This window comes from Mixophyes fleayi, chromosome 2 (assembly GCF_038048845.1).
Source record: "Mixophyes fleayi isolate aMixFle1 chromosome 2, aMixFle1.hap1, whole genome shotgun sequence".
Classification (NCBI taxonomy): domain Eukaryota; kingdom Metazoa; phylum Chordata; class Amphibia; order Anura; family Limnodynastidae; genus Mixophyes; species Mixophyes fleayi.
The window spans coordinates 90,075,745-90,101,363 of record NC_134403.1 but is presented as its reverse complement, the minus strand read 5'-3'; the positions used below and the strand labels follow the sequence as shown (position 1 = coordinate 90,101,363).

The window sequence follows — 25,619 nt, the reverse complement described above, 5'->3', positions numbered from 1 at the left end:
CTCGTTGGCTTTAGGGAGATCCCAGGTGGGTGGGTGGGGCTTGACAAATTGCATCATTTTGGCCCTGTCCCCTAAATGATTGTCTAAATTTGGGCCAATTACAGCAGGGGGTGGGGCTAAAATGACACAATCTTTGAGTCATTATGCCCCACCCCCATCACTTATCTATTGCGAGGACGAGATCCGGGAGGTTACCCAGCTCTCTTGGGAGCCCAGGAGGTCTCCCAGAAATGCGGCAGTCTCGCGGACATTCCCGGGAGAGAAGCCAACTATGCGTTAAAGAAAAGCAGCTAATGAATCTCTACAGACTGACAGTGTTTTTTACATTTCTGTCTCCATTACTGAAGTCATGTTGTCTTACCTGTTAGTCTTTGATTAAATCTTGGTCTTCATGAAAATGGCCACCTCCATAGGCATCAATATATGGACATAGGACACAATTTCTGAACTGTGTCATCATGCCACAGATGGCAAAGCCAATCATGTCTTGTACTGGCTCAGCATCCGGGAGGATGCCAGACTCTTCAGGGAGTGAGGGAGATCACCCCTATTTCAGGGAGTCTCCCTGACATTCAGGGAGAGTTGGCAAGTATGGTTTTATGATTCACTGTAAAGTGTTTTTGAAGCCTGCATTTTTCCAGAGAGATCATGCATTATTTTGACATATTTCTTTCACACTAATTCTAGCATAAGGAACACACATAAAAATATATCTATAAAAAGCAATATGTTAATGCTACCAAACCTAGAAAGTTAGGCATACTAGGGTAAAGAGCATTTTAGCGCATGTTTATTCTCTTGTCTATTGCTGGATTATTTTGAATCCTATTGATGAGCCTTTTTGTTTATTCTGTAGACCAAAAGTTCGGCGGCTGCATCAGTCTGCACATGGAATTTGCACGGGGTGCCAATCTCTTGATAATGCAGCCTGTCAATCAAGCTCCGACCGGGATGTCAAATAAACCCTCAGACTTAAAGAGTAACAGTTGGGTGAAAGGGAAAGAGAACTGTTTGAGTCCTCCAACAAGTCTTCAGGACAAACAAAAACCAACAATGCAAAAGATTGTGCTGAAGGATCCACAGAAAAGCAAACTTCCAGTTCCCTCAAAATCTAGGGCACCCCCAGATTTCCAAAAGATGCATCAGGCCTGGCAAAATCATTTCCATAAGGTATGCAAAGTAAGATTTGACATTTATGTTTGTTTCTCTGTCCTTAAGGCAAGTCGCATGAAGACCATAAGCTCTGCACCAGTAGCATCACAGATTCATAGTGAACTGATATACTGTATTCTTATATATTTCGGCTCGTACAATAAAAGGACTGCCTCTACTTTGTAGATGTACAGAATGTACTAGAACAAATTATATTTACATTTCCAATCTTGCCCTTGGTGATGTTTGGTTAAAAGTGAGGCATCACAAGCCTGTTAGATAAACATCGGAAGAACCCCTTTTCCTTTTCTGCACTTAAGTGATTTCTTCAATGGCTGCTATATGCAAGGGAGGGGCTGGCAAATTTTAGCCCGGGGGACAAGACTTGACACGTCAGCCTATTATAAAGAAAAAAAATAATAATACAGGTGACCCACCCTAAGGTAGGTATCTATGGGACTGGCCTAGGTTGCAGATGCCGCCCAGCTCAGCCAGCCCTTGGCTATATGCCAGATTTGTTCCCTATGATCTCCATGATAGAGGCCAAGTATTTAATAAATTATGGGCCCCCTGGCTCTTTGCAGAGAGCAGATCTTAACGCTCCCTACCTTCTGTTCTTTGATCTGTGCGTGGTGGGAAGAGCCTCCTCATACATACCCTCTCCCTCATTCATTTTCCAGTGTACTATCTCTTTAGTCCTTGAATAAACTTTTAAGGTGTCTGTTAGTCAATATAAGTAGACAAGGACAATGTTTTTCCCTATAAGTGGCTATTTGTGGTTCTGATGTTTAAAGAGTGAGAGCAGTGCTATAATACAGTGACTATAACAGGTTTAGATGTGTCCTCAACTTGACCTGCCAATAACAGATCCTCTCACATTGGTGGACTCTAGAGCAGCTGATTATTTTTTTCATAATAAGCAGTTAAATGTCTTCCCTTTCCTTTCATTTGTGATATAATGAACATTCCTGAAAGCTATTTAATAATAAGGCTACTGATCATTTTAATAGTTGTTGAAAAAGTCCTCCATGTGTTGTTGCCCTATCTTTTATGTCCTTATTTTCACAGGGTAAAGCGGTGAATAAAAAGCCTTGCACCCGTCCTCAACCCTTCAACTTTTCGCAGAAGGGAGATCGGTTTAGTGTGCGTACACCTACAGATGTGGGGCCTCCTGTGAATCCTCCAGCAAGTCACAGGGTTCGGGAACCATTAGCTGAAGTCGTGCATGGTGTTAAAAATCTGAAATGCAAAGATGTCCATGTGAAGGGTAGTTTTATTCACTATTTCTTTCAATTCAAGAATATATACTGAGAAGTTTCAAGGGGGGAGCTGGATGTTACTGGCATATCATTTGAAAAGGAAGCAGTTATGGTTGTTTTTTTTTTTATTATTATGATACTGGTGTAGAGTTCATTTCCAGAAAGCAGAGTTTTATAATGTGACTTGTATCTTGTTTATATATCCCCAGTATGTCCTTGTGCTGGGATACCAATAATACAGAATCTGAGAGATCCATGTTTTAGCTTGTGAAAGTTTCCCTCTTTGGTTGAGAGTGAGAGCATTAAATGATGATGCTAGGCAGGGCTTTTTCCAGGAAGTATATTATACTTGCTATTTGAAAGCACCAACAGCTCCAATCTACCAGTCTGTCACAGAAAGATAAGGGGCTTGATTCATTAAGGAAAGTTTAGTAAAAAATTGAGCAAGTAGTCTCCTGGACAAAACCATGTTGCAATGCAATGGGTGCAAATTAGTTTTCTATTTTGCACATAAGATAAATACTGTCTGCTTTTTGATTTAGCGCACAAATACTTTTAGCTTATATGTACACTGAAATTTAAAGTTGATATTTGTGTGCTACATGAAAAATCAGACAGTATTTAACTTATGTGCAAAATAGAAAACTAATTTGCACCCATTGCATTGCAACATGGTTTTGTCCAGGAGACTACTTGCTCAATTTTTTACTAAACTTTCCTTAATGAATCGGGTCCAAGTAGTTGAAAACACCCACTAATCTATTTTTTTTTTGTTTTTTTTTTAATATAATTTAGTTTTTTAAATCAAGGTCAACATACCACCAATACGTTGACACTTTATTTAGGACTGACTAGTGTGGGGTTTTACAATGAGACTGTTATGTGGCTGGTTTCTGATGATAATATATGGTTGAACCAGATATTGTGTAGTTCTGCTATTGGCCATGCCGACGTAACCTCTTTTAATAATCTCCGGTTCAAAAATCTGTTATTGGTAGGAGATCATTGCAATGTTCAAGCAAGATATGCATTCTTTGTTATTTGGTAGTAGATTGATTGGATCAAACAAAAACATATGATTGAGATAGTGACTGGTATATTTATGGTTTTTCAGATGGCTCTGAAGTGGAATTTAAAGCTGACCCAGTTGCTCTCTTTAGCATTCTCTCTAATGTTGGGGTACCCACTGCTGCTACTGGTAAACTGAGCTTGGCACAGAGGGTGCCTATGAGAGTATCGTCAGCTTCTCAACCATTCAGCAACTGCAGGAACATGGTAAGAGTAGAGGGCGCAATCATATGATTAGATTACATGTGCTTTTGCTATACTTATAGCATTGTCTGTATTACTAACACTTTGGGGTATATTTACTAAACTGTGGGTTTGAAAGTGGATATGTTGCCTATGCCAATCAGATTCTAGCTGTCCTTTTGCAGAATGTACTAAATAAAGGATAACTAGTATCTGATTAGGTGCTCTAGGCAACATATCCACTTTTTGAAACCTGCAAGTTTAGTACATATACCCCTTGATGTCTCAGTAAATCAAACAGATCATATCCAATATTTGACCTGTCATTTAAAAAAAAAAAAAAAAATTGGACATGGAAGACGGCTACGTTTAGTTTTGTATATTTGTATGTATCCTGTTTTCTTTCACCTCCATATTGTTTGGGATACTTTGAGATGCATTCAGTTTATTCTCTAGACCCCCCAACCTCCTCTTGTAAGGCATAAATACTTGGAGAACTCAATTAAAATGTTATTGGCATCAGTTGGGAATGTGTCTGGATAGCTCTGTGGAAACACATACAGAGGCTGTGACATTAGGTAAAAAGTGTTTTCAGGAATAGGAGGAAATAGTAATCCGTATATGCAACAAGAATACACATTTCTGGAACAAATAACAAACCTCTTATTAAGGTGTGTTACCGAATCAGAATGTTAATTCTTGGCAGGTACAATATGTATAAAAATATCTGCACAAAACTCTCTCTGCATCAAGAAAATTTAAACTGCACACAGCAACAGGTCCCTTCTTAGGCTCACTCACAACGTCTGTCCTTACCCTGGGTTGAGAGGCCCAACCATGTGAATGCATTTACTGTTTATTTGTACGTATCTGTTTATCACTTTGTTAGTTTCGTAACCATCAAAATATTATGAATGTCTGAATTGAAGTTCATGCACTCACTTTGAAACTCTGATACTGAATGGGATCTATGCCAGTTTGCACAGTGTATCTTGTGTGATTTTGTTCTGTACATGGCAGAAAATGGGTACATGCATCTATGCAGACTTGAGTAAATCTTGAACTACCGCCCATCTGCAAGTGGAGAAGCAGGATGAGGGAGGGACACAGACTGTATAAGCTATGGGGTATATTTATTAAACTGCGGGTTAGAAAAAGAGATGTTGCCTATAGAAACCAATCAGATTCTAGCCGTCATTTTGTGGAGTGCACTAAATAAATGAAAGCTAGAATCTGATTGGTTGCTATAGGCAACATCTCCACTTTTTCAAACCTGCCGTTTAGTAAATATACCCCTAAATGTGACTCATGCAGACCTGCAGAAACATGCCTATATGCCATTATGAAGTATTTCTTTTGTACCTGCTATAGAGCAGATGCAAATACTTGATGATGATAACTTGTCGTAGGCCAGGCGCATATCTGCAGACGCATCTCGGGATGTGTACGACGTCTCTGCATATGTGCAGAAGTACGCTAAATTCCTGTGCTATTTATTTTGTCTTCTTTTGGAGTAACTTACTACCATTTCTCTTGCACAGCCATTTGGGAACACTGCTGACCATGGGTTATAGAGACCACTGTGCTGGGAGTAAGGCACTAAATTAATTCTAACAACCTGACTGGCCTGCTCCCTCCCCTCTGCATTTTTTTTATTTAGGATTGTTTTTTTTCGGGGGGTGGGGGGGGGGGACGTAAATTTATTTAAATTTTTGTTTTAGAACAGTCAGCGCTCCCTTGCTTCCCGCTCTCCAACACTGGGCTCCCTGGCAAAAGGGTCACCAGGTCGCAGGACCCAGAAGCTCTACCAGAGCAGCAACGGACCACTCCAGGAGCCACGGCATACAGCCCCAGTCTCAAGTGCGATAGTGACAGGGCTGCCAGCCGTCTCCACCCTCCGACTACTGAGAAACAGACAGTGGTGGAACAACAGATAGCAGGGGGAGATAAGTCTGGTGGGGAGCTGTTACTCTGACCACCCCCACCAGGGTCTTTTGACATAGACAGAGCCGTCATGTAGAGATATGCAATAGGGGGATGTGGTGCTTCTTCAGGGTGGGTGGTACTTCTCCAATTGCTTCGGTTTTCTCTGTGAGGAAAAGCCCACCATTTCAGACTGCTTCCTTGCCTCTGTGGTGCCTGGTCACTTATTTTACTGGGGGAAAAGTTTTATATATGCTGTGTGTTATTGTGACTGAGTAACTAATGTGTCACTGTTATTACTACTGTACTTTCATTTATTGTCTGGGTAATTTTTTTTTTTTCCCCCCATTTGTGTCACTTTACTCACTTTCTATTTTGAGTACTGATCCTTTCCCATGATGGGTTATTATACTCTCTTGTATATACAGTATTGACTTATAAAATATCTTAGTACTTGCTGACTGATAGTCTCCTAGTGTTACAAATGAGAATGGCTGCCAAAAAAACCAGACCGTTTCCAGATGGATTAAGAGTACCATTCATCAGGCTTATCTCTTGGAGGGTTCTCCAGTCCCAGAGGAGATTATGGCTCACTCCACCAGGTCGGTCAGCGCCTCCTGGGCAGAGTGAAATGGAGCTTTGGTTGAAGTGTGTCGGGACAGCTACCTGGTCTTCTGTCCACATGTTCACTAGATTCTAACGCTTCAATGTCTTTGTCTACACATACGCTAGCTTTGGTGGAAACCTCTGCAAGCAGCAAGGACTGAGTGTACCCACCCATAAGGGCAGTTTTGGAACGTCCCCATGGTCAGCAGTGTCCCCCCAGATGGCTGTGTAAGAGAAAAAAGGAATTTTGTACTTGCTGTAAAATCTGTTTCTCTTAACCCATTTGGACACTGCGCTCCCACCATTTTGTTCTGACAATTCTTGGTTGTATGTTCTGCTTGAATGTGTCTTTAGGCCTTTGGTAGTTAAATAAACGGATTGTCCTCCATCCAGGCGGCATGGGGGGGGGTACGCAGGCCAGTCAAGTTGTTAGAATTTAGAGCCTTACTCTGAGCACAGCGCCTTCTATCCACTATAGTCAGCAGTGTCCTCCAAATGGATAGCCACTCTGTATTTAAGATACATTGCAAGTCACTGTGTAGCCACTTTATTTTCTGTTTTTCATTCATTTTTATTTGCAGATGTTCAGAAGCTCAATGTACACTATGCAAAGCAGCCAAACTGTACCATCTAATTTAGACAGGATGTCTTATTTCTCCAAGATGCATACAAAAGGTATGTGGTAATCAGTGTCCAGTAATATTTTGCTCAGCTATAGTTGGTTAAATAATATACTTACCCTCAGGAACATATAATGTGTATGTGAGTAATCACACACACACACTTTTTTTTTTTTTTCTTTAACTTTCCTAACAATATTACGCAATTGGTGCTATGGCCCATATTTTTTATTTCTCTGTGGTCCAAAATCAGTTAAATGTTTTGTGTGTTTTTTTTGTTTTGTTTTTTTTTGTGTGCATTACACGTTATTTTCCGATTCCTATTGTTCCGCAGTGTACAGTAATTCGACAGGACTATTCTAAATGGAGGTATTTGTCACCCCTGGGTGGATGGTGCTTCTTTTTTGTTATATCTTGGTACCTTTGGCATCTTCTGTACCCACATACTGCTGAAGTAAAAAAAGGGGATCTTGGAATTTGCCATGAAATTTGTTTACATGAGGCGTTTGCACAGAAGGTTTCAAAGTTTTTGAACTGTAGTATGTGTTCTGGGTCAATCCCCAGTCAAGATTGACATGTATGAAAATATATGCTTACTAGCCTACTCTATAGTGATGGCATTGTGGCTAGGTGGGTAAGGGTCCTCAGAAACAAGGGGACCTGACTGAGGCCTAGGTTTTATTGTATTCTTAATCCTCTATCATTGGTTCTTCTGAAAACAAACAGAATAAAAATATAGCAATTTGTTATCTGATCATCCATGTGATCAGTAGAGCTAATGGCTGAGGCTTAAACAGCAGCCATTTGGCAATGTCCTGAGATGAGGGACAAGCTGTACTGCCTGTCCAGGGAATCTACAGATGGTATATTTTTTTCCTGTCCACCTCTTTTCACTGTTTTTCGCTCTTTTATTCTCCTATAGAGGTAACCCTATGCCATCTATGGCCGTCTACAGCTTCTAAGGAAAGGCTTTCATGTTCAATACAAAAACACCTTTTTATTTATTCTTTCCTTTATAACCGTGTATTGCATGCATGTTTAGCAAAAAGAGCTACCTTGCAAACTGGTGCACATGAAAAAGGTACTGTCAGGGATAGGCCCCTCTAGCTACTCCCTGATTTTAATATCTTATCATATATTCCAACAGTCATACAATATATCACCTCTATTTTGTCAGGAAACTGCTCCTGAACCCCTTTATCTGTCACAAACCGCCCTCTGCACACTCGAGGCTTGGAAGCCTATTGTAAGGGAACACACAGGATTCTAGCCCAAATTTCACACTCGCCTCTTTTTCTAAGGCTACAGAGTTACTGGTCCCTTTCCCAACATAGACACCCGCTTCCATACCTCTCCGCCAACTGCCACCAGCTACGTATAAGGCCTGTACCAAACTTATCCAATTGTGCACACTCTGTGCTCTGGTAGCTAAACAGGTAATCCTTCAACCTCTGGTTTCTAAAGAGTTAACCACAGCCAAGCAATATGTCTCTTCTAAACTGCCATGAACTATTACATTTTAAGATGTAATATACACAAAGTACAATGCTAATAGGTTAATTTAAAAAAAAATTGATAAACAATTGAATATAACCTACACAAGCATAACAGTTTAAATTAAAGAGATTAAATTCAGAGTATAAATTACATTGAAGTGGTATATTCTGAGCCTAGGGAAATTGGCTTGAAGATGGACAGCTTATTAAATGAATGATTGATTTCCCAAAAGACTGACAATTTGTTGTCACTGGTCTTAGCTTTTTAAAGACACCTTTACACCTTTTCCCACCTCCAGGGGGGTTGTGGTCTAATCACCATTTGCATGTTGCCTGATTTACTACCCAATTCTGCTATGTTGCGTAACTTATCTGTGGAGTGCCACACAGACTCCTTTTTATTATTAATGGATCCCTTATGAATTTACCCATCTATTGATACCAAACCGACTTGGGTACAAGGTATCAGTTGAGCTTATACTTATTTTCACCTTCTCTGTGTGGCAGAATTCTTAATTTGACATATAAGCTACCCTTCATCATGCTATTGAGGCATATGTGGTTGATCACTACTTTTATTGATTTTAAGTGGCATATCTGAAACGGAATTATTTTTGTCTATATAAAATATAGCCAGTCAGCACATGGTCTCATTGAACCAGCCACCATGCTGAGCCTTTCCTAAAAGTCTATTCAGGTGTCAAAACTCAATCCTAGGCCAGGATATAGCTCACTACAGGGGCCTTTGAAGCTGCCCCAGGTAACACGGTTATCTTCCAACATTGGGTTGTGCAAAGCCTCCAAATAAACATACAACAGTCCTTCTGACTTTGCATTTTACACCATAGTAGTTCAATTTATCAATGGATTCAGATGATATATCAAATAAACACTGTAGTTATGATTTAGGCCTGTTCACCACGATTGTGACCCTTATAAATAACTGTAAGTTCTCTGTGTTCACGACAGGTACTTTAACATGGACAAAATATTTGCTTTAATTCAGTAACCTGCACTGTGACAATTAAAATCTCATTGGTTGCTATGTAAACCTGTTTTATTTAATGTTCCCATTATATTCTCTATTGGTTTCTCTAGTTGCTGCCACATACTTTGAAGATTGCTCTAGTACTATCTAAGAGAGACGTCTGTTCATAGTCTAACCTTTTTCTTCTCCAGCTAATGACCAGAAACCTCAATGTAGGCAAAATGACTTTTCTAAAAGCCACATCCCTGACACCAGTTCAAAGGAACCTGCAGCCTCTAAAAAGGATGGACAGTTACAGGTTAGTAGTAATTGTACTCATGCTATTGTTTGTCACTGATTAATATTAGAATTTCAGAGAATAATTATGAAAATAATGTGCACTCTGTATACATCTGCAAAATTTTTACCATTACTGGTAACTTTGTATAAATATAAAATCAAAGTGACGTTTTTTGCTCATGGATCTTTGTCCCCCCCCCCCCCCCCTCTTTCATTGACCTTTATGTAGGAGAACCCAGTATTACAACAAATGAATCTGCCTCCCTATATGCAAACCTCTGGTACAACCACTCCTGCACTTGCTACCCAGAAGGTCAATGCAGTGAAGTCGGCTCCACTCCCTTTGAATACGGAAAATGTGACAAGCGCCGTATTTCCAGCAGTAAAGTATGTGGGATAAATGAGATTTTCCTGTGTTTGTAATAACAATTGTATATAAACAGGGGTTCTTAACTGTTTTTGACTGGGATATCTGAAAATTAATTTTGTGACAGTAATAACATTAATACTTTGTACATTTGGTAACATATAATTATTAATTTGTTTTAGTATTTAGTAGTACACCATTGTTTTGTGAAGAGAGAATTGTGTTTGCCCACCATAAACTGGACGATCCCCCATATATAGGGTCTTGACCTGTAAGTTCAAAACAGCCGCTATTTTGCTGTATTTGATTGTGATCAAGGACTGCTCTCCCTAAATGAGTTCTGTAGACTCTGGGCCTGGAGTAGTTTTTTCTTATGGAGGGTTATTGGGAATAATTATTTGCAGGAAAACTTGTTCCTAGTACATGTCTTCTCAAATAAAATAATTTATGTCCTAATATTCTTTTTCCTATTTTTGCCTACTGCCATGTTATGTATAATACAATTTATAGATCTGTGCTGAGTTGATGGGTACATGTATCCGATTTCAAGCTATATTGGAAGTAGCTCTTCTATAATATACATATCTTACATATACAGGTGTCAAAAGTCCCCTTTAGAAGTGAATGCCTCTGCAGAGAACAGTGATCCTTTGAGAAACACTGGTGACAAGCAGAATTCAGGTAGATGTCCTCTTTCTTCAGCTCTGGTAGATTACTGGCGTGTTGTATGACACTCATGGTATCCCACTTATCCTTATTTCAGATGCTGGGTCTGGAGGTTTTGTTGCAGACTCCCAGGCTTTGGCCAGTATCCTTTCCAACATCGGAGTGACCATTGGCAATTGTGGAAAACTAAGCTTGGCACAGAGAGTCCCTGTGCAAGGTACAAATGGCATATTGAAGGTTGGCATGGTGAGTTGAATTTCATCTGAAAGAGAAGCCTCATTAATTTACTGGCTCATGCATTATTTATTATTATTTTTTATGTTTTCAAACCTGTTCTGGTTCTGCTACAATACAGGCAACCACACCAAAGCCTTCCTATGGACACGTATCTAAAAGTAAGTTCCCTGACTTTCAATGCTGCTGATGGTCTTGGTCCAGAGTTTTACCTTTAGTGTTCAGATATTCTCAAATGTTCGTGTGTTAATAAGGTACTCAAAAGAAGCATTACCTACTAAAGCATGTATAGAAACATTGGGGCAGCATGGTGGCTAAGTGGTTAGCATTTCTGCCTTACAGCACTGGGGTCATGAGTTCAATTTCTGACCATGGCCTTATCTGTGAGGAGTTTGTATGTTATCCCCGTGTTTGCGTGGTGTTATGTGGTATTAAAGCTCATGCATGCCTAGAGCACTAGCTCTGTTTGTCAAGTGTTGCAGGATATTTATTTATCTTGTTGATTTCCTTCTTTCAGATATAGTGTTCAGTCCCCGTCGTGTTCCTAATACTGGGGTGACTAGTAACCAGTCCTCTGCAGGATCAGCCAGGAGAGTTCACAAGCAACAATGCTCTATCATGGTTTGTATTATTATTATTCTTTTTACTTGCATTTTCTTTTACTAGTGCTCTATTACTCCATATCGCACTCTTGCACTTTATATAGAACGTCTAAATCTGTACATTAAAAAGAAAAAAATCTGTCACCGTGAGTCCGTAACACTTGGTGAAGCACACAAGAGATGCAAAGTAAGATAAATGGTTGTATAAGGGGGAAAATCTAGATATAGCTTTTATATGAACTGAAAATATGACAAAATATTTAACAAATGTCATTCTAGTTCAGAGGTGGTGGGGGAGGGGCAGTGGTGGCAGATGCAGTATAAACTATATCAATATTCTTATTGTATATTTTCCTGCACTGCCATAATGTTCAGTCATTTTGTGGTCAGTTGGATTACATCTTGAGCGTCTTGCAAATATTTATCTGTGACATTTTGATGTTCCGCAGACTCTTTAACATGCTGGCTACTTAAACTAGGGTAATCCAAGTCATTATCAGAAACTACTCAGTCATCGTAGAGATGATGGTTAAGGAACTAACCTCTCAATCAAAAATAATGATTCATAAAAAATTAGATTTTTGGTTCTCTTCTTTTTTTATTACTTTTATTAAGTAATGCTTAGTGCTTTTCACGTTACCTGAATCTGAGAGCTGCCTATAAGCGCCGGTGGACACAGCCCAATCAGTGCTTCAATAAAACTCTGGAATCTTTTTCATAAAGCTCTTTTGATGTTCTATGGAGAGTTTGCAGTGCAGAAAGACAGGAGGAACCCCACTAGGGTTTTCCAAAAGTGGACAACTCCTTTTTTAAAGGAGCATTTTACCATTAAAAACACAAACTGTTTGAATTGATGTTGCCTTGTTTAAGAGAGATGGAAAAAATACTGCTCGTGTTCACACATTTCACTCCTATTATTTGGTGTTACCAATCAAATTTTATAATGGACTTCTCCTGCACTGCTCCCCACTTCTGGAACTCGCACCCTCTCCTGATCAGCCTCCCTTCAAAGCTTTAAGTGGGCTCTTAAAACCCACTTCATCCAAGTCTATCTACTCTCCTCTTAAATTACCCTTAGTCAGCTTGTCTTACCCTCTCACCCCCATTTGTATGCCCCTTCCTTTAGCTTGTAAACCTTTAACGAGCAGGACCCTGTTCCCTCGTGTCCTACTTCCTCCACGTTCGTTACCACCACCTTTCTTACACATTCCCTCCTTTTCTCAATCAAGGATTCTGTTTGCCACGCCCATGCTACTGGGTAAAGACTCAGCCTGTGCTGACTTAATCCCTTTAATTCACCCCTTCTTCCCATGACTCCTGATTTAGGGAGATGTTAATCCCCCCCCCCCCCCACCACCTCCTCAGTGCTGGTTTTATTGTTCTGTTTATATTGTAGTGCTTTGCCTATATTGTCATTGTACTGTTATTTCCTTTGTTTTTCCATGTTATGTCTTACTGTGCACACCCTGTACAGCACTGCGGACCCCTTGCAGCACCTATAAATAAAGGATGATGATGAGAATAACAATAGTGTACAAAGAAAATCTGAATATATTGAGTAATCGGACAAGACTGCAGTATTTTTGTTTTATTATGCTCTCTCTGTTCCTTGTAGACGTTCTCCCAGCCACGATCTGTTACATCAAAACAACCAATCGTTCCAAAAACGCCTAGAGCCCTGGCACTAGAGAATGCAAATAAGCGTCTAGAGGCTGAGAACTCTGATACTCGGGTTTGTTTGAGAGATCATACCAATGTGTTTGGTGTTGCTAATTGTTGCATCAATTGTCATACATTATGTGTTTATGTTTTTATATTGGCAATTGTCTGATTGTTTCTTATATGTAGACGTCAGTAAGGGCCACTATAAGGTGGATGGATGAATCCCCTTCCAGTATTTCTGAGGTTGTATGTGAAAACGAGCCTGATCTGGTAAGTAGACCATACACATAGTAATGGAACTGAAGGAATTATACTTTTATTTCTTTTCAGCATTCAAACAAACACAAATTAGAATATCTTTATATAGGGCATATAACTTTGATTCCATCTGTTTAAATTATTTAGTATGACTTTTCTATTGTCATTATGCAAACTGAGAAAATATGGAATATCTTAAATTTAAGCCAGCCACATAGATCAATCCAGTAGTCTAACTCCAGGATCAATGTCACAATTGGCCATACACGTAGGCAAACCATTCTAATAACTGTGGCCTGTTATTGTGTTTAGAAGATAATGGCAAATGGCATACATGAGCCGAGAGTAGTGATCCTGCGTCTAGACGTTTCGGCATGCCCTATAATAATCATCAATTTCTGTTGGATTATTATCGGGCATGGCTGTTTGTGGCCACATGCTGTAGAACTAATTGATTTCTATTACTTCTATTATTCCAGTGTTTCTTCTGCCCATCATTAATTTTATTAAACATTACTTTAAAATCATATGGTAATCTTGCTAATATCATTCATTTACTTATGCTGCAGGAGCAAGTGGCGATGCGGTTGTCCTTGGATGGTGAATGTCCAGGAGAAAGGGACAAGCAAACAGTAAGCCCTATGTTGAGGGGAGGGGGGGGGGTGAAGGTATTTGCATGCATTTTTAAAAAATACAGTTATACAAAAAACTGTGGGGTTTTTTTTTTTGTTTTTTTTTTTTATTGTACCATTTGTCCATAGGGCTGCCATTTGCCAAGAAAATTTACTTGCACTTTCTTAAATGTTTCATTTTGATGTATGTTTCTATGCAGCATTTTATAATCCTTTTAAATGTTGCCACAAAAGGTGAAATATGCACAAGTGTCATTTTTGTTCATTTTTCGTGGTTTAAAAGAACTTTTTTTAAATTTTAAACCCTCGTGTAAACAACCTATAGAATTGCTTTAAATCATGACCAGTTTTAAAAGAATGTCAGAAAATTGTGAATGTGTGCAAAGTAGTTGGAAGAAGTATCCCAAACGAAATGTATGCTTGTGTAAAAGAGCCCTTAAGTTGCTTGTTTACCAGTATCGTCTGTCCAATGACAAATGTAGTGTAAGGGTGACTGAACAGTGTGGTGTGCCTAGTTATGTTAGATAGTTAATTTTAGATCTACAGGGTGATTCAAAAGTCGCAGTACACCCTTTTATTTCAAAAACTCTACAGGAAATTGGGAAACCTGAATACTCCAGTAAGGTATGGGTGACGTGGTCTATCTTTTACGGTATGTACCAAACATGGGCACCATCTTGAAATCGGCCAATCGGCCCCATTCCTGTAGCGTTTTTGAAATAAATGGGTGTACTGCGACTTTTGAATCACCCTGTATTTAGAGTGTAGCCTTGAGTAAATCTCACTGGTGGACAGTTACAGAGAACTGTTGTACAGATAACTGTTTTTGTCTTCCCTTGGGGGACATTGGGGTATAGAGTAGGGACAGGGCGAACTGGCACTTTAAACTTCTGTTTAACTAAGCCCTAGCTCCTCCCCCTCTATACCCCACCTCCTGTCCAGCTTCAGTCTAGTTTAAGTGCCCGGCGAAAGGGCTGTGTCTGGGCTGCTCAGCAGCCCTCTTCCGTTACTTTTATTACTTTATGGCAGCGTGCGGCAAGTGCTGTATGGAGGGGTGGGATATCGGAGGTGCTGTGAGAGGTTCCTCTGTTGCCAGCCTCCCTCTCCCAACGTTTTCATACCCTCCTAGGAGCCGGGCACAGTCGACGCAGGCTGTGTCCGTCCTCCTGATCTGACAGTCAGACTGCAGACACTGCGTGAGGAGGGGTGGTAGAAGGTAAGTGAACCCTCTCCCAGCACAATGCTGAGAGAAAATTACAGTGTGTCCCTGAGCAGGCTGCTTCTTACTAGGAGCAGTCATTCTATGGGGAAAAAAAAAAAAGATTCCATTTTTAGCTCAGGAGACAGGGTCAGGCAAGGGTCACTAAGATAGTGAAGCCCTGTTAGGCACTGGGTTGTTGAATGTTACTAATTCAGTGCTGGGCCCTGGGGGAATATATTACACTTCCTCCATGGAAGTCTCTCACTATTATGTGTGCAGACACCAGAATAAACAGCCATTTTATAGCTCCCCTTTTCTGTCCTGAGTCCTGATAGAAAGGTTTGGGGATTGTTATTTTCAAAAGTTTATTACTTTTACTCTGTGGGGTTTTGTTGGCTGTATTGCAGGCTCACTTTCTGATCAGTATTGTGGGCTGCTTGTTATTTATATTGTGTTTTGTCCCATCTGTCAGAAGGGGAAAAACTATGCGTGGTAAAGCTGGTGTTACATCAATGTTGAGTTTCACCTGGACGGTCTGTCACGTTAAGTTACCATCAGGTCAGTCAGGCGCGCAGGCTCTGTGCGCAGCCTGCCGGCTTTCAAAGAGCATACTGTGTAATACAGCAGCTGCTGCTTTACATACGGCAACACATGCCTGGGTTCGGTCTCTCTCCAATACAGTGGCTGAACTTGTCACAGGCTGTGGTCACTCCATCTTCTGATTCTGCTTGCACTGTAGCAACTGACATGGGTTCTAGTTTGCTAGGTCAAGGTTTGACTGTTTCTCCCTGGCGGAGTCTGTACAGCCTGCTTGGGTACAGGGAATTGCATCCTCTTTACAGGGTTTGGTTTAGCTTCCTTCCTCTTAGAGAGGATGTTACAATCTGCGGCACCGTCTTCCTCACATAAGTGTAGGAGGATGGCGCCACAACTTCTGGAAAAATAATCCAGATTTGACTGTAGTTCCCAGAATGAAGGTAATTTAGCAGTGAATTCTGACATGGATGCTCCTTCGGTTGTGGAGGAGATTCATTTGGTTCGCCAGAGTGTGGAGGAATTAATACAAGCTGTGTGTCAGGTACTTCACTTTCCTAAGTAAGAGGTTTCTCATGTTGCACAGGCTCCTCTTTCTGCACGGAAAAGAAGAAAAAAAAATTATTTTTTTTCCTGGCTTCTTCCTTATTGGAAGATTTGTTGTCGGAGCCTTGGACTTCCCCAGATAACAAGTTCACAGTATTTCGGTGACTGCAGTCGGTTTATCCTTTTCCTCCTGAAGTTTTTTGATAAATGGTAGACGCTTCCACGTGGGGATGCTGCAGTTACAAGGCTAGCCAAGGTAACTACTATTCCTTGTCCTAACATAGCCACACTTAAGGATGGTGTACAGACCATTAGGTTAAGACCGTCCTTAAGTTCATTTTCGTGGCAGCATGTGCCTCTTTCAGAACTGCTTCCATTAGTGGAGCAAATTCAGAGGGTGATAGATTATTTACGAGAGGCAGCTACATACGTGGGACTGATTGGTGCACGTATTTCTGCCTCTGCAGTTTCAGCTCGTTGTATTCTCTGCCTTAAGTCCTGAAAGGCTGATGGGGAGTCTGAAAAGATTCTTGAGACCATATCGTTTTCTGGGGGTCTTTTGTTTGGACCTCAGCTTGACTCCATTATCAATCAAGCTACAGGTGGAAAGGGCACTTTTCTACCATTTAATGCTCCCAAACAAAGATTATCCAAATTCCAGTCCTTTCAGTCCTCAGGAAGGTTTCGGGGTTAATATTTCTCAGGCCAATCTTCTACAGGCCAGTCATCCGCCCCTAGGGATGGTTTGCTGCATGGGCGCCATGCCTAGTTGGCTTGACGTCAAGCAGCGAAACATGCGAACAAGCAGTCCGCATGACGGATATTTTGCTCCTCCGCTGTCGCCAGTGGTGTGAGCTCGTCTTTTCTTGTTCAGGGATCAGTGGTTGCAATCTACTACCCATGTCTGGGCTTGGGTGTAGTCGATTGAGGATACAAGATTGATCTGCTCGGTCTTTCTCCCAGTCAGTTTTTGCCATAGGGCGACTGGTTTTACAAGAAACGATTCTATCCCTCCTTTATTCCATAGTGATGATTCCGGTGCCAGATTCTCAAAGAGTTTTGGGTTTTTATTACAACTTTTTTCTCGTACTAAAACCAAAGGGCTTATTCAGACCAATTCTGATTCAGAAAATGTTTCAACACCCTTGTCACAGTGCCCAGGTTCAAGATCGAGCCTTTGAGCTCGGTTATTCACGGCATGGAACAAGGAAAATTCATGGGGATTCTAGACATCAAAAATGCCTATCTTCATGTACCTATCTAGAGGGGTCATCAGTCCCTTTTGAGGTTTGCGGTTCGGTCACAGCACTAATAATTTCAGACTCTTCCCGTTGGTCTGGCCAAGACCCCACGTATCTTCACAGATATCATGCCGGTCGTGGCTGCTCTGCTAAAGTCCAAGAGGATTACAATCGTCACTTGTCTGGACGATCTTCTTTTAGTGACCGAGTACCCAAAGGTGCTGTAGGCGACATATCCAAGTAGTAATCCAGACTCTACAGTTTCACGGTTTGATTCTCAACTTCAAAAAGTCCAAGTTGCTCCCATCTCAGCAAATGATCTTTTTGAGTATTTTTATTTCACATCCGTCAAAACAGGTGTTCTTACCAACCAAGACAGGATTCTAGCCTTGTAGAACAGGGTAAGATCTTGGTTGGCAGCAAGGTAGCCTTCGGTACATTTCGCCATGTGCGTTTTTGGCAACATGGTATCGACTTTCTAGCTGGTCCAGTTTGCTCAGTTTCATGCATGGCAGTCCCAGTTGGATCTTCTGTTGCAATGCAACAAATACCATCTGAATCTGGCGGCCCAGGTATTTCACCTGTCTCCGCAGACCAGTTGGTTACTTTGGTGGTTACATAAACAGATTCTCGCCAGGGGACGCAATTTATCAATTGGACTTTAATCACAAAGGATGCCAGCCTTCGTGATTAGAGGCCTTTTGTCTTCATGCTCGGTTTCAGGGTTTTTGTACTCAAAAGAAATCCAAGCTTCCAATCAATGTCTTTGAACTGTGAGCAGTCTTCATGCTCTTATAAGCGCACAACACTTGCTGCAGGGAAGACCAGTGAAGATTCAGTCAGACCATGCCACATTAGTGGCATACCTCAATCATCAGAGCGGTACCAAAAGTCCCTTGGCCATGCGGAAATTGTCCCTTCATCCGAAGGTGTTTTGTCAGTTGGTGGAATGGTGGGGTCACCCGAATATTGACATGGTGGCATCTCGGATGAACCACAAGGTTCTCCTCTTCTGCTCCCGTACAAGAGATCCTATGGCTGTTACAGTAGATGCCATGTCTGTCCTTGGGGGTATTGCTTAGTGTACCTTTTTCCACCGGTAGCCATGCTTCCAAGGGTGTTAAGAAAGGAAAAGAGAGAGGGTGTTCCAGTTCTTCTGATAGCGCCGAATTGGCCACAGAGTGCCTGCTACACCGACGAGCTTGGACCTGGTGGTAGCCGCTACGCCCAGATCTATTAACTCAAGATCCTTTTTGTCATCTACGTTTACAACGTCTAGCTTTAACGGTGTGACTGTTGAAGCTATGATCCTAAGCGCTAAGGTGTTTCCGAACTTGTGATGCAAACCATGCTTTGTGCTCGGCAACCAGCCTCTGCAAAGATTTCTTATCGAGTCTGGAAAACTTATTGACTGGTGTAAAAAGAAGGGATATCCTACTTCTTCTTTTTGCTTGGCCAGGTTACTTAGGTTCTTGCAGGAGGGGTTGGATGCAGGTTTGCGCCTTAGTTCTTTTTAAGGTCAGGTGTCAGTTTTTTCTGTCTTCTTTCAAAGAAAACTTGCTGTCATTCCTTATGTCCACATTTTCATTCAGGGCGTTCTCCATGTACAACCTCCATATGTTCTTCCGGTACCACCATGGGATTTGAATGCTTTACGGCATCCGCCTTTTTGAACCTTTGAATACATGAAATTTCTATCCTAGAAAACGGTTTTGCCCATTTCTTTGGCACGCACAGTTTTCAGAACTTGCTGCTTTTTCTTACAAGTCTCCTTTTCTTGTTTTTTATAAAAACAGTACAGATCGTCAAAACAGACCTCTTTACTTCCAACGGTTGTGTCTGGTTTTTATCTAAATCAACACATTGTCATTCCGGTCCTGAATGATTTTATGTATTCAGTTTAATGATATTTCTATTGGTTTTCTCAATGTTGTCCGAGTCTTCCGAATTTATGTGCAGAGGTCTCAGAAGATGCGCAAGACTGACCATCTTTTGAGTCTCTATCATGCTCACAAAAGAGGCTGGCTAGCTTCTAAAGTAATTATTGGTAGGTGGATTACGGCTGTTATTCGTCAAGCTTATAGTAAGGCTGGGGAGCCTGTCCCAGATAATATATGCAAGCACTCTACAGGGTCTGTAAGTGCTTCCTGGGCGGCCCACTATGGTGCTTCCAGAGAACAGCTGTGTAAGGCGGCCACGTGGTAGTCTGTACACACATTCACTAACTTTTACAAGTTTAATGTGTTTGCATCCAAGAATGCAAGTTTAAGAAGAAAGGTGTTTCGTGCTATTTCTTCTGAGCGTTCCCTCTCGTAGGGCAGCTTTGGGGTGTCCCCCAAGGGAAGACAGAGAAAATGGGATTTTTATACTTAAGTAAAATCCATTTCTCTTAGTCCATTGGGGGACACCGGGCGCCACCCTTAATGCTCTAGTTTCTCCTACAGTTTGACATGTAGTCTTGTTGGTAAGAGAATGTTGTTGTTTTTTAATTTTATTCTCTTTTCCTGTTTCTCTCTCCGCTTTCTGTGGGCTTGTTTAAACATAAACTGAGGCTGGACAGGAGGTGGGGTATAGAGGGGGAGGAGCTAGGGCTTAGTTAAACAGAAGTTTAAAGTGCCAGTTCGCCCTGTCCCTACTCTATACCCCAGTGTCCCCCAATGGACTAGGAGAAACAGATTTTATGTAAGTATAAAAATCCCATTTTTTTCTTCTTATTTGGGGGATCTTCTAACTTGGGTATAGAGGGCTTTTGCAGAAGTAGGCACTTGATGTGAACCTCTTTAAAATTCTAAAGCTTCTCCCCCCTCTATACCCCCTCTCTCTAATGGATAAACCGTTTCAAGCTATGTGCCCATGGAGAAAGACACTTCTCCACTTTGCTACTTATGGCAGCTACCAAATTTTATTGTACTTCTTCTTCTTTTTTTTTTTTTTTTTTAAGTTTCTTCTATGTTCAGCAGCGCTTTGGAGTAGCACTGCTGATGACTGGAGCGGGATGATAGGTGCCTATTTTGTCTTCAATGGACATAAGACTCATACCTTCATGTTCCAAACTGGGAGGAACATAAGAGCCTACTCGGATTCTCTGTCAAAGACCTTCATTTTCAGTTCCGAGCTCTCCCTCTCGGTCTGGCAATAGCACCACAAAATTATGGCTGTGATGGCAACAAGAGGACTAACTAGAGGACTTTCTAATATGAACGTTGTCCCTTCTGACTCTCTTGCAGGTTACAGCCCAGATGCTGGAGTCCCATGGGTGGATTATAAATGATCATTAAGTCGACATTGGTTCTTACAAACACATGGTATTTTTAGATCTCTTCTTTTGACCTCAAGCTTCAGAGAGTCTTTGGTCTGAGAAAAAGATCCAATTGATTGAAATGCTGGCGAGATCCCCCTTGACCCTCAAGCATGTATCAATTTTTCAGTGCATGAAGCTCATGGAGGAAAATGGTGTCCATTTTCTAAACAATGCAATTTGCATGCTTTCACTCAAGGAATTTTCCAAACAAGATTCTAGCCAAGTGGTACAGGTCCAATATATGCTTGGCCACACAATTCATCAGTCAGTCTTTTTGGTGGCTGAGAATAGACAATCTCAACAAGCACCTTACATTCACTATCTGGGACTGGGCTATCGTGACTACGGATGCCAGCCTGCAGGTATTGGGAGCCGTAACGCACATTCGGTCAGACAATGCCACGGTTGTGGCATACATAAAACATCAATGGGCCACCAAGAGTACCCTAGTGATGTAAGGGATCACAAAGATTGTACATTTCATGGGAACGGTATGTCCCAACAATGTTTGCAGTGTTCATCCTGGGGGTGGAAAATTTGCAGGCAGGCTTCCTAAGCAGACATGTTATTCATCCTTGGGAAGTGAAGGTCCATATAATGTCCTCTTTGCTGAACCACAAAATAGATATGTTTTGCTCAAGACCCAAGGATCCAAAGTGGAAGTATTTGTTGATATACATTTATATGGATAAAAAAGTATTTGAAACCTCTCACTTCAATAATTAATAGGTGTGGCCAATTGGACCTGTTGCCAGAGGTATAAAATCAAGCACCTAGCCATTCAGTGTCCATTTGCAAACATTTGTGATACAAATTGGTTCGCTCTGAAGAGCTCAGTGACTTCAAGCGTAGTACTGTGATAAGATGCCACCTTTGCAGTAAGACGGTACATGAAATTTCATCACTGCTGGATTTTCCATTGTCAACTGTAAGTGATATTATTAGAAAGTGGAAGCGTTTAGGAGCAACAGTAACTCAGCCATGAAGTGGAAGACCACGTAAAATTAGCAGGTTCAACAACTGATATAGCGCATGGTGCGTAAAAGTTGCCAACACACTGATTCCATAGCTGAAGAGTTCCGAACTTCCACTGGCAATAATGTAAGCACAAAAACTGTGCGGCGGGAGCTTAATTGAATGGGTTTCCATATCCAAGCATTTGCATGCAAGCATCACACCACCAAGCCCAATGCCAATCTTTAAATGGAATGGTGTAAAGCACACAGACACTGGACTGTGAAGCAGTGGAATTGTGTGCTGTGGAGTGACGACTCACACTTCTCCTCTGTTTGGCAGTCAGATGGGAGAATCTGAGTTTGGCGGTTGCCGGGAGAATGTTGCCTGCCTGACTGACTGTATTATGCCAACTGTAAAGTTTGGTTGAGGAGGGATAAGGGTATGGGGTTGTTTTTCAGAGTTTGGGCTAGGCCCCTTATCTCTAGTGAAGGGCAATCTCAATGCTTCAGCATACAAAGTCAATTTGGACAATGCTATGCTTCCAACTTTGTGGTAACAGTTCGGGGAAGGACCTTTTCTATTCCAACAGGATTGTACCCCAGTGCACAAAACAAAAACTACAAAGACATGGTTTGAGTTTGGTGTGGAAGACTGGCCCGCACAGAGCCCTGACCTCAACCTCATCGAACACCTTTGGGATAAACTGGAACAGAGATTGTGAGCCAGGCCTTCTTGTCCAACACCAGTGCCTGACCTCATAAGCTCTCTAAAGAATGAATGGGCACAAATTCCCACAGAAACACTTTTACCGCTCGTGGAAAGCCTTCCAAATAGAGTGGAAGCTGTTATCGCTACAAAAAGGGGACAAACTCCATATTAAAGTATATGTATTTGAATACCACGTCCTTACAGTCCCTGTTGGTGTAATGGTCAAGCGTCCGAATACTGTTGTCCATATAGTGTGTGTGTGTGTATATATATATAATGTGTGTGTGTGTGTATATATGTGTGTGTGTATATATGTGTGTTATATATATATATATATATATATATATATATATATATATATATATATATATATATATATATATATATATATATATATATATATATATATATATATATATTATTAATTATATTGGTGTGTGCGCACATTTTACAAAATGAGTGAAAGGCAAAGTCTGATTGTTATGGGCGATGCCACGTCTTCTGGAACAGTTTTCATTATGCCTCCCAATATAAATAAGGCATATCTCATTGGTGTGGGTACCATTGTTCTAAACAACAATAAATCTTGGTGCATTTATGTATTTTCAAGGGGGTAAAATGATGGTTTATGTTGTAGTATTTTTTGTTTCTGGTATGAATGTTATTGTATGTAACCAAATACTACATATTTAATATTGCAAAAAGAAAAAATCAAAGTATAGTTCTAACTATTTAAAGAAAGAGGTTTCCAATTGGCTCAGTTAATTTTGTTTCACATAGCTCCCAATTATCACCAAAGATCAGTTAAAATATTTGTGGTGTGAACTGAGCTTAATGACTTATTTGGAACGATCTTTGCTTTTTGTGTTTAAACATAGAGATATACTATATATCTATCCATTTATATTTGCGGTTTAAGTTAGTTTTCCACTTCTAGCCTTTAATGTGTGTAATCTTTCTCTTTATGTCTCTGAGCAGGATCTAAATGAAGCATCTGATCCTGTGAAAGTGTTTAACAACGCTACAGTTAATGTACAACAGCAGATGCAAGTGGTTCTATCTGAGAACTCTGTTACTAATACTGAAGAATCCACTGCTGGGGATATTTGGGATGCATCAATGCGCATGAACTTGCACCCTGCACCTTTATCACAACCAAGTACCAGTGACCCCTGTCAGCCCTCTTCCAGCTGTGTGTCTTGTGTGAAGACCTTTCTGCCACTCTCCTTTCTCTCCCACCCAGCTGTAAAAGCTCTGCAATCGCACTATTTGGGTAAGCGGTGTGTTCAGTGTTAAAGCACAATTTGTTCTTCTATACATACCATCATTTGTTTGTGTAGTCCTCTGCCCTGTCACTTGCAACATTCATTCAGAAATACAACCGTTAAAATATCTAGTGTTTCTTGCTCCAACTTGGAACATGTGTGGATCACATACTTCTGACACCATTGCTCACAGATTATTATGTTTTAGCCTATACACCTGCTCTGTTGTACTTTGTAGGCTTGCTGTATTATTGAAATAGATTTGTTCATCTTGTTGGTTTTTGGAGTACTAATCTACAATGTTGATAATAGATCTTGAAATTTGATGTTCTAATCTGCAATGCACAGATACTTGGCTTCATGCAAGTAAAGGTCTTAATGTTTTACTTGCATGGGGCCTTTGATATGTTAATAATCACTATCAAATTCTCCCAATCAGGTCCGCTTTCGTTACCCAAGATTGCACGATTACGATTAGAAGCTACAATGTCATCAAAACAGAGGTTCTGGGATGCCTACCTAGATGAGGAATGTGCCTTTTACACATCTCGAGGAGCAGCTAGCTCTCGGAGGAGCTGTAAGGACCCTGTATCTAGTTTTCTCGAGCGGCAGGAAGACATGGTGAGCATAGTATATTACAAGTGGTTTTGTAGGCACTCCAGTTACATTATTAAAGGACAAGGCCGGCATGATTTCCCTCCACTCCAGTCTCCTACCACAAGCTAGCAGAGCTGTGTCAGTCCTGTGCTGCAGCTTGTACAGTTGGCTTCTCCCTGACCAACTTAAACCTTAAACATACTAGTGCTATCTCATCCTACTTTAAACACTCTATTTGGCCTTCAAAAAACAAAGCTCTAATGCAGCCATACTTTGTGATAACTGATCCCTGTATAAGAGATCTTAATGTACACAGATGTTTAAGGTAATAGGACTTGTCTTGAACAGTCCTGCATTTTCTTCAAAACTCATGTAAGATCTCTTTACATAGGCATCAATGATCCTAAAGCTTGGTTGCTTAAATGGGGTGTGTGTTAATGCTTTGTTTAGAAGTTGAAATAGCTGCTATGTGCCTTAGGACATTAATTTGTTTTTCTCAAAGCTGTTATCTCTGCGCCTATTGCTAAGGCTAAGTTTCTCTCAAATCATAGGGGCTTCTGAGCTTTTCTACTAGGTGAGGACAGAGTTTCAGGAAAAGTCTTACTAGAGTTCTCTTTAGTTTTAAACTGCATCAGTATAGAGGTGTGATTATCCTATAGCTTTTAAACAACCTAGTGATTGGATCAGAGGAGAATACATGTCTCTTATATCTGTTTTTTTGTTTTGTGTTTTTCCATTCCAGCACTTTATTCCCATCTTTCCTGGAGATTCTTGACTGCTTGAGATTGAGTTTCGTGGATTATTTTGCATTTGCACGATACTTGCTGGCTGCTTTCAGGAGTTCATCACGTTCACAGACTAAGCAGAAGCTCACTTTTCTCCTATTTATTACCAGATTATCATGTGTCAGAGTAAAATATCTCTAAGTGGGATTGTACAGGTGTTCTACACTTTGCATATAGTAGCTGGAGAATGGCAGTTTGGGGGGATTATTTTTTTGTTTTCAAACCCTCTCCTTGCCCCAACAGTATTCTTTAGACATCAGATACTGGATCATTCTGACAGTACATCGGGTTCAACCCAGGGCACTGCAGACATCTGTTTGGATGGTGTCTTTGTTAAGATGAGCCTTGTGTCAAAAATCTCAAGGGTGTCATTCTCCATTATTTATAACCCCCCCCCCCCCCCAGCTACACTGTCTTGGGAATATTATTTGTTTTTATAAACCTCCAATTAATGTTTTATTCATGATAAAATAAATAACACTATTTATA

The 25,619-nt window shown here is 40.8% G+C and overlaps 1 protein-coding gene across 1 annotated transcript; it reads left to right on the top strand.

The window, feature by feature from the left end:
- The first annotated feature begins 520 nt into the window (after window positions 1–520).
- On the top strand, window positions 521–25,619 carry TROAP (trophinin associated protein). Its single transcript, XM_075199622.1, has 17 exons — window positions 521–589; window positions 857–1,170; window positions 2,221–2,419; window positions 3,526–3,686; window positions 6,773–6,866; window positions 9,487–9,593; window positions 9,804–9,961; window positions 10,540–10,622; window positions 10,705–10,853; window positions 10,963–11,002; window positions 11,359–11,462; window positions 13,059–13,175; window positions 13,292–13,375; window positions 13,933–13,995; window positions 23,462–23,756; window positions 24,188–24,369; window positions 25,088–25,619. Exons 2-17 carry the CDS (start codon window positions 889–891, stop codon window positions 25,118–25,120), a joined length of 2,151 nt encoding a protein of 716 aa, XP_075055723.1. The 5' UTR covers window positions 521–589; window positions 857–888; the 3' UTR covers window positions 25,121–25,619.

What these genes read in the sequence shown, in the direction of transcription:
- TROAP (XM_075199622.1), top strand. Translation starts at nt 889, where the DNA reads ATGGAATTTGCACGGGGTGCCAATCTCTTGATAATGCAGCCTGTCAAT. An exon ending in GGCAAAATCATTTCCATAAG is followed by an intron (nt 1,171 to 2,220) that starts GTATGCAAAGTA and finishes TTATTTTCACAG; the next exon opens with GGTAAAGCGGTGAATAAAAA. An exon ending in CTATGGACACGTATCTAAAA is followed by an intron (nt 11,003 to 11,358) that starts GTAAGTTCCCTG and finishes TCCTTCTTTCAG; the next exon opens with ATATAGTGTTCAGTCCCCGT.